The sequence below is a fragment of the Mesoplodon densirostris genome, chromosome 7 (assembly GCF_025265405.1).
Source record: "Mesoplodon densirostris isolate mMesDen1 chromosome 7, mMesDen1 primary haplotype, whole genome shotgun sequence".
NCBI classification, from domain to species: domain Eukaryota; kingdom Metazoa; phylum Chordata; class Mammalia; order Artiodactyla; family Ziphiidae; genus Mesoplodon; species Mesoplodon densirostris.
In genome coordinates this window covers 73,009,291-73,025,067 of record NC_082667.1, presented here as the reverse complement: position 1 = coordinate 73,025,067, position 15,777 = coordinate 73,009,291, and the positions used below count along the sequence as shown (strand labels likewise).

Here is a 15,777-nt window from a genome sequence, read left to right as displayed (position 1 = left end):
AGGCTCCCTAGGCCACGAACAAGGAGGCCGGGCCCCCTCCCATCTCAGGGGTGGCACCCATGTGGCTTCCCTGTGCCAGGAGAGTGAGGATCTCGTCTCTTGGGGGCAACTGGAAGGATGAGGTGGGAGGGAAGCTGAGTCAGGGGCGGAGGAGCTGAGGGCGATGCAGGGTGGACACCTACTCAGAAGCCGGAACAGTGTGCCCCGGCGGAAGGCCTCCGTGTGCTCGTACAGCCGGAGGGCCAGCACTGGGCCCAACACGTAAAGGAAGGCCCCGGGCTCCGCCAGGGACTCCAGGGCTACCAGGCCTGCACGCCACGTCTCCCGGTGCAGCGAGAAGGAGGCATGGTGGTGGAAGGCATCGCTGGCCTGCCACTTGGCCAGCTCCAGAGACCCGTTGGCCATGACGTGGAGGAAGAAGTTGGGTCTGTCCGCTGCCTCCAAGGATATCACATCTGGGTCTGCAAAGAGCCACGAGGGTGAGGTCAGCAGAGAGAGGTCCGGATGCAGGGAGGGGGCAGACACCCAGGCACCGTCTGCAGTCTCAGCGACTCAGGCCTGGGCCCTGCTCCTCCAAGCCTGCCCGCCTCCCCTCAGCCCACCCACCTCTGCCTGCTGGCTGCCCCTCGGCACACACCACCTCTACCCGAGGGAGGGAAGGTGGGGGGTTAAAGCCCCAACTGCAGAGCCTTGGGGAGGTGACTGAACTATCCCCTCCTCCCTCCCCCCCTCTCTCCTTCCTTCCGTTCCCTCCTTCCTTTCTTCCTCCTTCTTTCCCTCTCTCCACCTTCCCTCCCTCCTGCAAACATCTCTGAGGCCCCTCCGTGTACCATGTGCTAGTCTAGAGGCCAGGGATACAGCAGTGAGTAGGACAGACAGAAACGGCTGTCCTGGTGTTCTGTTCTATGGGACGTACTAGACAAGCTGGGGTTTGCTGATTTGTCAGTTTTCTTGGCCCCGCTCCTCACAGAATCCCAGAGGGTCAGAGCTGGGGGACCTGAGGCTGAGCCCAACCCACGGCAGGGAAACTGCTCCAGAGGTGGGAAGGGGCCTTTCCAGAGGCCTAAGAGCTGGGCCCCGCTGTCCTCTCTCCTATCTCCACGCTGCTGGGTGGATCTCCCCTGCCCCCCACCACAGGGCCCTGCAGGGTCAGGGCCCAAATGCACAAGCAGGTGTCTGGAGTCCTGGCCCGCCATGGCTGGCTGTGCTGTGGGCAAGGGAATTCACGCCTCCAGGATGTGAGGGACAAACGGTGTGTGAAAGGCCCAGCACAGGGCTTGGTGTGTCTCCCCCTCCCCCCGTGGCCCCAGGAGATATTGCACAGAGTTCCTGTTAGACCTCCCTGAGCAGCTGTGAGAAGAAATGAGGTAACTGGGGGAAGAATTAATTATTAACTGGGGGAAGAATTAATTATTAATGTCAACAACAACTGCTATTGATCAGGACTTAACTCTGTGCCAGGCACAATGCTAAGCAAGCTCTCTACCAGCTGCTTTTATTAAATTCCAAGAGAGCCCTGTGAGGTGGCAAATTCATTCATTCAGCTGCTAATATTACTGAGGCCCCCACCAGGTGCCAGGCATTGTTCCAGGCACTGGGGACACAATAGGGGACAAAACGACAAAACCCCTGTCCTCATGGAGCTGACATTCAAGTAGCGGGTGGTGGGTGGGGAGTAAACATAATGAACAAGCAAATTCTATAACAGGTTAGAAGGTGATGACATTGTCATCCCCATTTTACAGATGAGGGAGGTGAGGCCTAGAGTCACACGGTGGAAAAAGGAGGCAGGATTGGAGCCCAGGCTCTTAACCACTGTGCAGTCAGCCCCAGGGATGGGATCCAGGAGTGGGCATGGGGCAGCCCAGGTGGGTAGAGTGCTGAGTCCCTCGCTGGGTGACCTCAGGCAACTCACTTCCCCTCTCTGGGTCTCGGCTTTCTCGTTTGTGAAGACTGGAGTTGGCCTAAATCAAGGTTCTCAACCATTTGTCCTGAAGTCCTCCTAACTGGGGAGAGGCTGAAAGCCAGACCTAGAGGTACAGTTGTTCCTCGGTACATCCCCCAGTACCAAAATCCAAGGATGCTCAAGTCCTTTACGTGAAATGGCCCAGTACAGTCATCCATCCGTATTCGTAGGTTTCCATGTGAAATTCCACCCGCGACTGGTTGAATTCGTAGATGTGGAACCGTGGATACAGAGGACTGACTGTACAAAGTCTTGTGTTTTACCTTAAATAATCAAATGATTTTTCACCTTCCATTTTCTAAATTTTATTTCTCTTTTAATATCTCTGTTTGGGAGGAGCCTGCCAAAAGTGACAGCCTGGTTGCTGTCACTTGCAAGTGATGTCCCCTTGGGTAAGTTACCTAACCTCTCGGGGCCTCAGTTCTCACATCTGTAAATTGGGAAAATAATAGCACCTACCTCCTAAGATTGTTGTGAGGGTTAAATGAGTTATTATATATGAAGCACTTAGAACAGTGCGCAGCACACAGCAGGTGCTACAGAAGAGTGAGATATTATTAATAATAAATCAGTAACCTCCTCCAAAAATGTTTAAGTAAAATTGATACTCCAGGGAGATGTACCAGGTTGCGGCTTGTGTCCCTTTAGTACATCCTATAGGACATCAAGACCATGAGAGTGAGAGGCTCAGGCCTAAATGACTGCTGAATCCTCTTCTCTGTGACATCTTCTGCTCTCCATTTCTTCCCATCACAATCTTACACATCCTTCAAGGCCAAATTCAAGGGACACCTCCCCCACGTAGCCACCCCAAATCTTACCTGGAAGGTATGTTCTCTTCTGCTGTCCAGTACTCTGGGCACACCACAGGGAAGGAACACAGGATGGGGTGGGAGTGGGAGCCTGTGTCCTCACTGGGCCCTGCCCCCAGCTGCCCAGGAGACCCAGGTCTGAGATGGAGGCTGGCCTTCACAGCCTCTGGGCATCCCATCCACAGTGACATTCTCCAGGGCCAGGCTACTCTAGGGTTTGCTTAACATGCCATAAAACCACTGGAAAATCAACTCCCCCTCTAGACTAGACCTTACTTACTGGGCTAAAATACTGAATGGAGAACAGAAAATTCCCACTAAGCAGACGGTCCATTACATCTAGAAGGTTATAAGACACCCTTCCTTCTTCAAGCAGGACCACACAGATCTGGGGGTCAGGAACGTCTAGGGAGGAAGTGTTCCCCTTTGGGGCAGTGGGGATGCTCCTGGCCCTCCTGTGGCCCAGTCCCTGGCTCCTCACTCCCAGGTTTCCTCGTGCAGTGACGTGATTCCTCCTGGCACCTCCTACTGTACCCCCGGCTCACCCCACCATGGACATCCCCTTAGCTGTGCCTGGGGTGTCCCTCCCCTCCTTAAAGCCCTTCCATGGCTCCCCACTGCCCTCAGGATAAAGATCCACCTCCTGAGCTTGGCTTACAAGTCCCTTCCTGGCTCCTTTCAACCCTTCAAGGGACAACACTTATTCTAAGAAGCCTCTCCTGACTCCCCAGGACTGAGCTAGGGGCTCCTCCTTCCCACACGTCTTTGACATGTCTTTCCCCTGGATGGGACTGTGGACTTCTGGTGGGCAGGGGTCGTGTCTCTGATGCCACTGATTCCCCAGTGCCCAGCTTGGTGCCTGGCATGGGAACAGGGCTCAGTGAAAGAGAGGGAGGCAAAGAGAGAGGAAGGGGAGGAGGAGGGGAGGAAGAGAGAGAGAGAAAGAGAGGATGATCCTCATAACTAGATAAACCACAGACCTGAGAATCTGAGAACTTAAATTCTTAGGTTGGAATGAACTCTCTGAGATGTGTGCTGGTTCAAGATTACGGTCGATGCTGGGACTGGCTTCATGGACCATCCCTGTGATTAGGGAGATACTGACTAGTGGGACCAACAGGATTTGCAGGAAGAAACCCTGATCCGTGATCACAGTGACCACACACTGGGACACACACAAATGGCCACAGAAGAGAAGGCTTCCTAGCACTGGTGAACTGAGGCCTTGGCTGGCCCAGCACCCAACACAAACACCACTGGCGGTCACTCCCCACCGGGCAAGGTCCTGCCACCCCTCAGGCACTACTGAACTCTGAAGAGAAGATGGTGCCCACTACAGCTAAGCCCTGTAGGTCTGCTGGCAGTCTGAGACCCAGGAGGCTGGCTGGTTCCAGGTGTGCCTCAGTCTGTGTAACCCACCAGCCCAGAACTCAGGACCATAACCTGAGCAAATCAAGAGCCCACTCCTCCATTCACAGGAGAAGGTCCCAATGGAGTTAATATATCAGCCAGTTCCCCTCTGGTATTTACAGTCTATCTAGTCTTAAAAATAGAGAGCGGAAGTGGGGAGGGGGGTAGGAAGAGGGAGAGTAAGAAGGAAATTTAGGGGGAGGGATGGGAAGTAGTAGTTATTGCCGCCCAGCTTTTCTGGAATACAGCTGCTGTGTGAAGCAAGGTCCAAAGGTACATCTGGACCTTGGCCTCTCTGGTTTTTTCAAGAAGAACATAGAAGGTGTTTCTTGAAAGAGGCTAAGAGGCTGACCCAGAACCCTGTCTCAACTGGGAAAGGGGTGACTGTTGGAGCCCCACATTTCTCCAGCTACTATAGCTGGCTTAGGGTCATAGCATCCTCCCCTCCTCCAGCACCTGCTTCCCTCCACCAAGTGCTGGAGTGGTGCCAGAGGGTGGGCCTTACCGTGGGCCTTGGCCTTGTACAGGGCAGCCGTCAGCAGGAAGTTCACAATGTCCCCCGGCGCCACATCCTCTGCTCTCACTAGGACTATGGCACCGCCTGCCACCTTCATGGCCACCAGGGCACCACTGGCTGCCAAGCTGGCCAGCTGGTAGGGGCCCTTACCTAGTGCTGGAGAGAGGGGGCCCAGTCATAGCTCTGCTGCCCTGGGACTTTGCCCACCTCCCATCACTACCTGCCCAGCCCTGCCAGAAGCGGGAGGAGAGAGGATGCTAAAGAGCTCCCCTTGGTCATGTCCTTCACCCCAGGCCCCGGGGACCTTGATTTCCATGAAAAGGAAGGGATGGGAGCCCCAGGCTGCCAGCCCCTGGTGGGAACTGACCCTCTGCACAGCACCTAAATCACTTCACAGGAAGCCTGGAAACAAGCCACCCCTGGGGGCATCTGGGCCACCCCTGGGGGGCATCTGGGTCCCCCAAACGTCTCTCCATGGGCCTTTCCCCCTGCCTAAGACTCTACCATACCAGCTGCTGTGCTATTCAGAGTCGCCTCTGGGAGAAGATGCCAGACCTGGTCTCTACCCATCTGAGGTCTGAAGGGTAAAGGCCAGGAAGGCTTGGGCTCAGCATTAGTGTTTATCTATTTATTTCAAACACGTGTCACCTCTGCGTCTCTTGGGTTCCTGCGGTGGTCGGTTGTCAGTAAGCTGGACAGGGGCATGGGTTTCCTAGACCACTGCAACAGCCTCATAACTGACCTCCCAGCCTCTGGTGTGGCCCGCCCTCCAGTCACCCTCCTAGCCACACTCCCTTCGGCGACTCCTCAGTGGCTCCCCTTTGTCCTCAGGATAGACTCCAAGAGCCCAGCTTGATTCAGGGGCCCTTCACGCCCCAACCCCGGCCCCTGCCACACTGAATTTCTCTCGCTCTTCCTTGTAAGAGCTGTGTGGTGTCCTACCTCCTGTCTCACTCGCACTGTCCCACCCACTCAGCACAGTCCCCCCCCCTGCCGTTCTGTGCCCGGGGCCAACGCCTCCTCAATCTCTGGGGCCCAGCTCAAATGTCACCTTCTTGGTGAAGCTCTCCCGGCACCCTCTCCCACCACACGCAAGCGTCCTCCCTCCCCTGTGCTCCAGCGGTCTCAGAGCATGGCTCATGCTGGTCACAGCTCTTATGAGGAGGGTCTCGATCGGGGGTCCACATCTGTCTTCCCTACCAGACAGGACACAGGCAGTGTTGTGCTGGCTTAAGCATCAGCTCTCACAAAATGAACAAGCAAACAAAACCCCATTTGGTAATGTTTGCTGATTTCCATGAATAAATACTCCCACCAGTGGTAACTTCAAACTACCGATTGAATGTGGAGTGAAGAACACACAGTGGGTTCTAGAAAGCCAGGGTGGGCCGGCTCCAGAGAGCCACTGGGACAGGTCTCATTAACTGGTGAATCCCCAGCACCCGGCAAAGGCCTGGACCAAAGAAAATGTTGGTAGAAGAGCAGAGTAAGAATGGGTGGGTGGGTGGGTGGGCGGGTGCAAGATGCTAGAAACAGCTTGTCCTTTGCCAGTTACTGCCACCCAAAATGCCACAGAAGGGAGAAAACTCTGCTCAGAGCTGTCTTGCTGAAATGTCTTGCCTGGTGTCAGACAGACCCCGCCTGTGCAGGGACTGCAATCCTCCCATTGCAGATTCCTGCCTTCAGGGGTTAAAGGTTTGGGCCATCAGGAGCCCCTTGAGGCTAGCATTTTGGTGGGACTGCAGGCACTGTGAATGATCATGTTGTACCCTGGTGCAGCCCTCATCTCACAGACCCCCTAACTGGCACCCTTGTCTCTCTAGTCGGTCCCCCCACTATTTCACCCACTATACTCTCACCAGAGGACGTTTCTCAAACCAAATCTGATAATGCAGTCATTTGAGGACGGAGCCTTGGGCCTTTACCTGTACAGGCCTGCTCCCGGCAAGATGGTGCCTGGAAGCGGGGGCGGAGGGGACCTGAGAAGTCAAAGGTGAATGGCACCAAGGACTTGAGGAGTATCTAATTCTGCCAACCTGGCCCCACCGCACAAAGATCAGCGCTGAAAACTACTCCTGGGCAGCCCTCCAATCCCACCCAACCCCAGTGATTAAATTGACTCATGGATTCTAACACTGGTCATTAACCTCCCTGGGGTCTTTAGTCATGACCTGGCTCATGCAGAAGTTGGAGCATATCCTGGTGCCCTGCAACACTGGCTAAACTTAAAGATGAATCTGACAGGCTGTGCCAGACTGTAAGTTTCGCCCCAGCAAAGGAGGAGCAGTTTGCATTTGCCTTTGCCAACTCAAAACTTCAGGAAACCCAAGACAATGTCCTGTGGGCCTGATGAGCTAGATTATGAAAGCTATGGGGCAGCACGTTGGTGCAACTGGGGTTTTCACTTCCTGGTGAAGCTGCCCCGCATGAGCACATCCCCGGGAAGCTAGCCTGGCCTGGGCTCTGGACAGAGGCTGCAGGAGCTGCTGGAGACAGAGTTCCGGGGCATCCCTGGGCCCTGCACTGTCAGGGCTCTGTCTGCATGACAGAGTCTTCCTGCTCCTCCAGGGCCAGCAGGGCCTCAGGATGGCTGCTGCTATTGTGGCCCCAGGGCAGGGATGGCAGTGCCCCAGCTTTCAAGGCTCCACCTGGGGAGGATGAGCTTACCTTTGTTAAAGAAGTCACAGTCATATGCTGAAAGAGAGAGAACAGAGACTTCTTGAGAAGCCTGGAATAGATGCGCAGGGCCAAAGCCCCATCCCAGCTCTCTCTCCTTCCCCCAGGGCTGGACCTGTCTCCCAAATGCCAAGATTCAGACATGGTCATTAGATCCAGATATCTTAAGGGGTAGGAAATACAATGGCTCCCTCTCTGTGCCCCTAACACAAAGCTCAAAGCCTGGCCCAGAGTAGGCATTCGGCGTGTACCAAATGAATGAATGAATGAATGCTGGGACAGAAGGGTATGTTTTGTGTGACCTCAAAGGGCAAGAATTGAACCAAGGAATGGAAGCTCCAATCGGAAATGTTGTGGAAGGTCCTGGAGGAATGCAAGCACAAGATAGAAGTCGGTCTTTCAACAGCCTTGAGTAGGAAGGGACCCAGGGCCTCCAGAATCCAAGCCTTTTTCAGGCCCCTAGGTGCAATCTCCATCAGGTTTTGATAAGCTCCTCCAAGTATGTGCTCCATACGCCCCCTAGTGGCGCAGCACAGCACCACAGCTTGTTCCCCTGGCACGTAGGCCATGGATTCCTTAGTCCGCTGGGATAAGCTGGGGACTTTGCAGGGGGCACCTGAAGTCAGGAGCAAGACCATGAGAAGCCAGTTGACCGAGTAGATCTGGGACAAAGGCTGAGGAGGGGTCTCCCTCACTCACAGGCATGGTCTGAAGACAGCCACCAACTCCACCCCACACCCCAAGCCCCACGACGAACACTATTCCTTTGCATTTGGCATTGCCCTCTGGAAACAGCACCAGGAATCAGTAGACTGACCCACCATGTGGCTATGGGTAAGTATGTGCTTTTCCTCACTTGTGGACTCAGAAGATTGAACTCGAAAATTAAAAGATCTCCACGTATCTGGTTTCAAGTGTGTATCAGGTTAATGGGAGGTCGCCCAGAGAAGTCGTCAAGAGCCAGCTCTCTAGAGACCTGCAAACCTGGACTGAAATCCCATCTCTCTCACTCATCAGCTGTGCATACTGAGACAAGTTTCTCAACCTCTCTGAAATTTAGTGCCCTCCTCTGTAGGACGGGGACTACCACTAGCATCTGCCCCATAGACTTGTGAGGCCTGGACTGGGGTAAGGCAAGTGCTCACCTCAGGTGCAAAATTTAAGGGGACCTCAAAAATCTCAGTAATCAGGATATGTAATTTTTTAATACAATTTTTTAATTGCAAAATTAATGCAAAATATCCATGATGAACAAAATATCAAAATTTTAAAATAGACAAGATCAGGGACAGCACCTTGCTGAGCCATACTGGAGCCTGAGGCAAAAGGAAAAATCAATAATACTGAGGCTGTCATTACTTAAAATTGTGATATTTTGTTCATCAGAGATGTTTTTGCATTCGTTTTGATTTTTTTTTAATATTGCCTTAAAATATTGCCTTTTTTGGTACCCCCTTAAATCTTGTGCTCCAGGAACTGGCCTCACTTGCTTCTCCCTAGGCCTGAATAGTAAGTGAGCTAATGCACAGAAGGCACAGGGCCTGGCACACAGTAGATTCTCAGTAAACGTGTGTTCCCTTCTCCTTCCTGAAGGATTTTTATCAGAGAAGTAGAAGGAGAAGCAGACTGCATGAGGACCCAAGGCTTCTGTGACAGAAGAGGCTCACGGTAAAATGGGCAAAGAAAAAGGAAGCCAAAGGCAGATTCTGCTCCATCTTCTTCCTGAGGTCATCCTACCTGGGGCTCTCGTGCCAGCACCCATGTCCCCACGAAAAATGACAGCAACCTCGGCTCTAGCACAAGCACTGTGCCAAGTGCTTTACCTGCATTTTCTCATGTAAATCTCACAGCTCCCTGCAAGGAAGGTACAGTTCTCTTAACCCTCAATTACTAGTCAGAGTACAAGGAACATGCCTCAGGTCACCCTGCCTGGTGGAACTGGAGTCTGAACCCAGACAGTGTGGCCCCAGGAAGTGTGGTCCCTGTATAATAACCACTGCACCACAAAGTGAGGCGTCTTGCACCAGGAAGATCTTTGGTATGCAGAAACAAATAATAATCAATTAATTAATCATTTAAATTTCTATGAATTTCATTTCATCTTTTAAATATTTACTTTTGTATCTGTTTTGTGACATACATTTACACTACTAATAGTACATATATACGTACATGCATCTATGTGTATGTGTGTGTGTGTGTGTGTATATATATATATATATATATATATATATATATATATATATGCATGTTATGTGTGCTCAAAATGTTTTTACTTGATAGGAGTGTGCAACCAAAAGCATTTGCAGACCACCAGTGCTCCAGAAAAACTGCTATCTTGTGGTGCCTCTGATGGGCCCCATGAGTCTCACCTGACAAAGGGCTTTCACATTCACTATCTCATTTAACCCTCACAATAAACCTGGTGGGACAGGTCTATTCCTATTTTTCAGATGAGAAAATGGAGCCCCAGAGAGGTTGGGAGACTTGTTTGAGGTCACACAGCTTGCAAATGGCAGCTCTGGGTTCCAGACCCAGAGCTCCTGACTCCTCTGGTAAAGTGGTTAAGAGCATGGGTTTGCAGCCAGACCATCTGCAATGGAGATAAGCCCTGGCTTCTCCATCAACCTGTGTGACCTTGGGCATGTTACTTAATCTTTTTCTAGCCCATTTCTCCAACTGTAAAACAGGAATAAACAGTCCTACTTCACAGGGTAGTTATAAGAATTCAATGAATGATAAGCACAGCCAGAGTGATGGGACCCCACAGGCCTGCCCACAGAAGGGGCCCCACTCTCCCCCTCGGATGACCGGTCTGGACACTCACGGCAAAGGCGCGGGGTCCTCCAATCGACGGCCACCCCATGCTGGCAGCACTGGTGGGCATAGGCAGACACGCTGGCACAGAAGCACTCACAGTCACCGCCCCGGCTGCACCCACACGTGTCTGTCAGGCAGTTTGAGTAAAACCAAGTGACATCGACCTAGAGGAGGTCAGAAGTCAGATGTCAGAGGACAGACCCTGAATGTTAGCCTTTCAGCTTCTGGGCTGATGCCACTCAGCCTCAGGGAGCAGCATAAACGTAAAGGGACCACAGGATGGGGTGAGCTGCCCATGTGGGGTGAGGGCAGAAAGGCAGGCAGCTGAGAGGGAAACGTTAACTCCATGACCCAGGTAGACCCTGCTTTTGAGAACTAAGCTTTCTCCTTCCTCGGGCCTAGGCTATTGGATCCAGGGCCTTAGGGTGTGGCTGAGAAACAGACGTGGGGTGTGAACCCCCAGCCAGGGCCAGAGACAGCCAAAGCCCATCTGACGGCAGCCTTCGAGGCCCTGGTGGGGGCCATGCAGAGCTGAGCACCAGCTCTCCTCTGTTTCCACTGAGGGCTGATGCCACAGCATGAGGGGTCTGTGTTCACCATTCAGAAGAACTTCCTGATTGGAAGGAAGAGCCAGATTGAGATAGGCTTGAAAAGGGCACAGAAGCTGTTTGACTGCGTCTGTCCCAGGGAAACAGGGCAGACTCGTCCAAGCAGACCAGAAGCAAGGGAATGGCAGAGGTGAATCTTTCCTCTAGACCTGAGGTGTCTCTCCAAGGCATGGAGGGTCTGAGAGCAGAAGGGATTCCAGGGAGGTGGGAAGGGGGCCCAGTAGTAGCCAAGCCTGGATTCCACTCACCACAGGGTGGCAGGTCTCAAACACCTCACTGAGCAGGATGCTGCACTCCTTTTTGGCAAAGGGTTCTCGGAGAGGATTCAGGACACATGTGTCTCGGGGGTCGAGGGTGTCTGGGCACTGAGGGGGCAAAGGCAGAGCTGTTGATCTCCCTACCCCTCGAATCCCTGTTGCCTGATGTGCTGGAGACTCTTAGAGTGGCTCCCTTGATCCCGGCCTCCTGTGCTCATATCCTTGTATAATCCCCTGCCCTTGAATGTGGGAGGGACCAAACTGACAAGTCGACAAAAGACAGCAAAGGTGACACATGGATGTGGTTATGTGCCAGTGACTGCATTATCATGTTACATAAGAGTGCAGAGCCCATCTGGCTGGAGTCTCTCCCTTGCTGGCTGGGAATGGCACGTGGCAGGAATGGTGGGTGGTCTCTAGGAGCTGAGGGTCGTCCTGGGCCAACAGCTCACAAAAAAACTAAAGCTCTCAGTTCTATGACTACAAGGAATGTCTGCCATACCACATGAGTGGTCAGAGAAGCAGATCCCTCTCCAGTCGAACCTTCAGATGAGAGCCCAGCCCTGGCTGACACCTTGGCTGCAGCCTGTGATACTGTATGCAGAGAACTGAATCAAGCTGTGCCCTGACTCCTGACCCACAGACACTGTGAGATAATACACGTGTGTGGTTGGATACTACTAAGTCTGCAGTTATGGTGTTACACAGCCATAGAAAACTAATACAGATTTCCCTGAGGTCTGCTGAACCTCCTCCCTTGGCCTACATTGTCACTAGAGCCCCCCAGGGTATGCCCAAGGGGATTATTGAGAGAGAAAAGACAGTGAAGGGTGAGAGGAGGGAAGCAATAAAGGTTAGTCACCCCCTCAGCTTCTCTAAAATGGAATGGGTTAGAGCATACTTTTCTGAGGCTGTGAGAACAGCCTTGCCCCACCTGAGGATTACATTTAGCTCCAGGCCATGACTATCTGCTCCCCTGACACCAGTCTACATAGACTTATCTCCACCTACTCCCCAACAGAGAACTAGGAACCTAAGATCACTCAGTCCAGGAAAGGCAAATATCTAACACTCATATCACCACTCTCTAATGCAGCACCCATGGCAGACATAACTAATCACTCACAGTTCTTCCAGCTGAGCCTGACACAAGTGCTGGTATTTCTCAACATAGCTGCCCAGGCAGCCTCATCTGACTGATCAGATTTGTCACATGAAATGAAATCTATTCACTATCCCTCTCCCAGCCCCTTCACTTCACAGAGAAGATGGGACTTATTCAAGGTCACCCAGCAAGTCACTGGATGATCTAACACAAGAACCCCAAATAATAAAACAAACAAAAGAAAAACAAAATAAAATAATTTTTTAAGTAAAAGAATAAGACAAGAACCCAGATCTCCTGCTGTCAGCACAGTGATGTTTCCCCCCATCACTCACAGCTTGGCAGCCTCAGACATCTCCCAAACCCCAGAGACATCCCCCATCATTTCTGCCTCTGCTAATATTGTCCTCCCTCACTCTGATACATTCTTCCATCCAAATATGGTCTATCTTTTAAGTACCACACTAGTGCCACCACCTTCAGGAAGCCTTCTCTAATTGCCCCAACCCATGCGGGTCTCTCTTGGTCTCTCCTGTGTGCCAGACCTATCGCCAGGCACCGGGGGCACAGAGATGGGTAAGATGGTAATGCTTCAACAAGACTCATCTTCCCTACTAGGTGGTCATCTCTCCTAGGACAGAAACTTTGTCTCCTTCCCAGCCTCAGCCCTCCTACCAGGGCTTGGTCTGGGGTCTGATGTGTGAGATGGGATGGTGCATGTCCTCAGGCCACAGGACAGAGTCCAGGGCTGAGGATGCTGGGTCAGAAGCTGAGAGAGAGGTTGCAGGAGCAGCCTTGCACCAATGTCCCTCTCCCCTGACCTGTGGCCAGTTCCTCTCAGTGTGACCAGGGTCCATTTGGGTGAGAGGAGTGAGCCAGCTTGGAGAGGTTTTACCTCAACTGTAGCCCAACTGCCGCCAAACTCCTGGGGGTTAGTTAACTCTAACTTCTCTGGGGTCCTCATCTCATTGATGGTCTTTAAGTCGAAGTTCCCACAGAGTCCTGCCAGCTGGCCCTGAAAGAAGAGAGAATGGTCAGTTTCAGGCATTCCGAGGGTGAGCCAAAGGCAGAGGGGTCACCCTAAGCCTAGGAGTCTGTCGTGGGCCCAGAAGCAACTACCGGGGTCACAGTGTGCAGAGAGAGAAGAGTCAGAGGAGAAGGGGCCCAGAGTCGGGTGGGGCAGATAGGACAGCAGGCATGATGCTCCTGGCTCTTTGGCAAGGGTACAGCTCATGCAAGGACACCCAGTGGGTTGGCTTCGCTCTAGGAAGGAGCACAGGGCCCGTGAGGGTCACTGATCACGTGACTACCTGCCACTGTGGCCCCGCCTGAATGTGCACCGTGGTTCTCTGGTCCCATAAGAGGGTGATGTGTTCCCGTGGGAAATGCACCAGCGTAAAAAACCCTGCTCGCCACGTGTGGACCTCCTGCTTCTCATCCAGGAAGCTCTCCGGACTCTAGGGGGACAGAGGTGGCTATTCCTGAGGCCAGAGTGTCCCCCAACACCTGGGTCAGCTGGGCCTGGCCACAAGTCACTGCCCGGCCCCAGGAGTTCACCAATTCCTCTGCCTCCCTCATGCCCTGACATTGACCTCTGGGCTCCTGGCCATGGCCAAGAAATTCAATCTGGGCTGCAGACTCAGTGGCTCCAAGAGAAAGTGCTGTGGTAAGGAAACCAGTCCTTAGCCTTCTTCTGCCCACTATTAACCAGCAAATTGTCCATACAACCTTCACCTGCACCAGGCCTTACGGGATTTCCTGAGTCGTCATCAAAGATGATGAGTGAGTTCCCAACGTTGATAGAAATAAATTTCCTGCAGATGATGCCAGAGCTGTAGCAGTTTACGTTTTCTACAATCACAGAGAAGCTGAAATCTGATGTGCTCTGAGGAGAAATAAGTTAGTGCAATAAACCAGGGAGAGAAGAGATTCTGCTGAGAGGCATGGGGTAGAGGGACACGGCTCTGAAATAGTTTTCAACCCACTTCTGCTTCATACGAGCTGTGACTCTGGGCAACTTACTTCAGTTCTCTGAAGCTCAGTTTTGTTTTGGGTGCCTGGTGCAGTGTTTAGCATGTAGGGATTCTCCAAAAAGTATCCGATGAATGAATGAATGAATATATAATAGGGATGACTGGTGTTCACAGGGGTGTAGGGAAAGGGGCACCGTCTTACACACACTGATGATGGTAATGTAAGCCTTTTTGGAGGGCAATTTGCAGGCACTGGACAACATTTCTAAACGTATAACTTTTATAGCAATTCTACTTCTAAGCGTCTAGAGACACATCCACACAAGTATTCGTTGAGCATTTAAATATTGACAACAACCGAAATGTCCATCAATGGCGAATTACAAAACAAACTGGAGTACATCTTTTCTGTGGAATTCTACAAAAAGAAGAAGAAAAATTTACTGACTATATGAGATAATGTCCAAAATATACTAGTAAGTGATAAAAGCAAATTGCGGGATTCTATTCATAGAAATTAAACAAAATGTGTGTGTGTGTGTGTGTGTCTGTCTGTCTGTCTGTCTTATGGAAAATGATCTTGCAGGATTCACACCTAGCTGTTATGAGTGCTTATTCAGCAGGGAGTAGGAACAGAAGAGATGTGAAGAGGAATATTTGTTTTTAATATATGCTTCTATATTGTTTTAAATGTTAGTGAAGAGCATGCAAAACCTTTGAAATTTAAAAAATAAAACAAGGTCTATAATCTTTGTCTTGTGGAGTTACTGAAATTATGTGAAAGACCCTAGTACAGTGCCTGCCCCATAGATAGGACTTATTCCATAAAAGGTTTGTCATTATTATTATTATTACTGTTACTTTTACTATCATATAATGAGATGGACAGGCCCTTAGCAAAACCAAGGTCCCTGAATGTGTCTGAGGCACTCTCCCACCCGCCCTGTTGGTACCCTTTCCTCCTTCTGGAGGGGATCCTGCCTGCACACCAACTCTCCAGTCAGATTTCTTGGTTCCAACCTGACCCCAATTCTGTCCCTGACTAGTTGTGTGGTCTCAGGTGAGATACCAACTTCCCTAAGCCCAGGTTACTCCAGCTATAACATGGGCTCAATAAACTCTGTCTTGCTGTAAGAGTTAAGTGAAATAATGCTTTAAAATGGCTTGGTAGACCACCAGGGATATAATAAAAGCCCAGAAATCATTTGCTTTTACTATTACAGACAGAAAAACCACTGGCACCCAAGGGGGCAAGGTTATAATGGTGACCGGCAGGAGGACAGGCAGACTGGTGGGCTCTGTCCAGCCCCAATCTTGCTCCTTAGCACTTCCTTGAGTCTCTAAATTGCCACACACCAGGGTTTAGATCCTCCCACCCAGCTGCTCTGGGTCCCTGTAGAGCCAACTGGTACACACCCAGGCACTAACCTTGACCAGGTGCACTTTGCATGCTCCCACGAAGTCAAATGGGAGCCCATCAAACGTGCGGTAATGCCGGTCGCCATAGGCGGTGCAGGTGGAGGCACAGGGGTGGAGGGCGCACTGGAACGAGCCGCGCTGGCACACGCTGAAACACACATGCCCAGACCCCTGACAGGGCATGCCCTGCCCCCACCCTGAATATCCAAGATGG

General features: G+C 51.7%; 1 protein-coding gene across 1 annotated transcript in view; it reads right to left on the bottom strand.

The window, feature by feature from the left end:
- OTOG (otogelin) overlaps positions 1–15,777 on the bottom strand; it is an 85,779-nt gene that overhangs the window by 27,030 nt on the left and 42,972 nt on the right. Inside the window, exons 25-33 of the mRNA XM_060104535.1 lie at positions 15,573–15,711; positions 13,922–14,056; positions 13,482–13,628; positions 13,067–13,186; positions 11,058–11,174; positions 10,209–10,365; positions 7,373–7,399; positions 4,694–4,861; positions 183–461 (exon numbers count right to left, since the gene is read on the bottom strand). Of these exons, the coding sequence (XP_059960518.1) occupies positions 183–461; positions 4,694–4,861; positions 7,373–7,399; positions 10,209–10,365; positions 11,058–11,174; positions 13,067–13,186; positions 13,482–13,628; positions 13,922–14,056; positions 15,573–15,711 (1,289 nt within the window). The remainder of the gene's footprint in view (positions 1–182; positions 462–4,693; positions 4,862–7,372; positions 7,400–10,208; positions 10,366–11,057; positions 11,175–13,066; positions 13,187–13,481; positions 13,629–13,921; positions 14,057–15,572; positions 15,712–15,777) is intronic.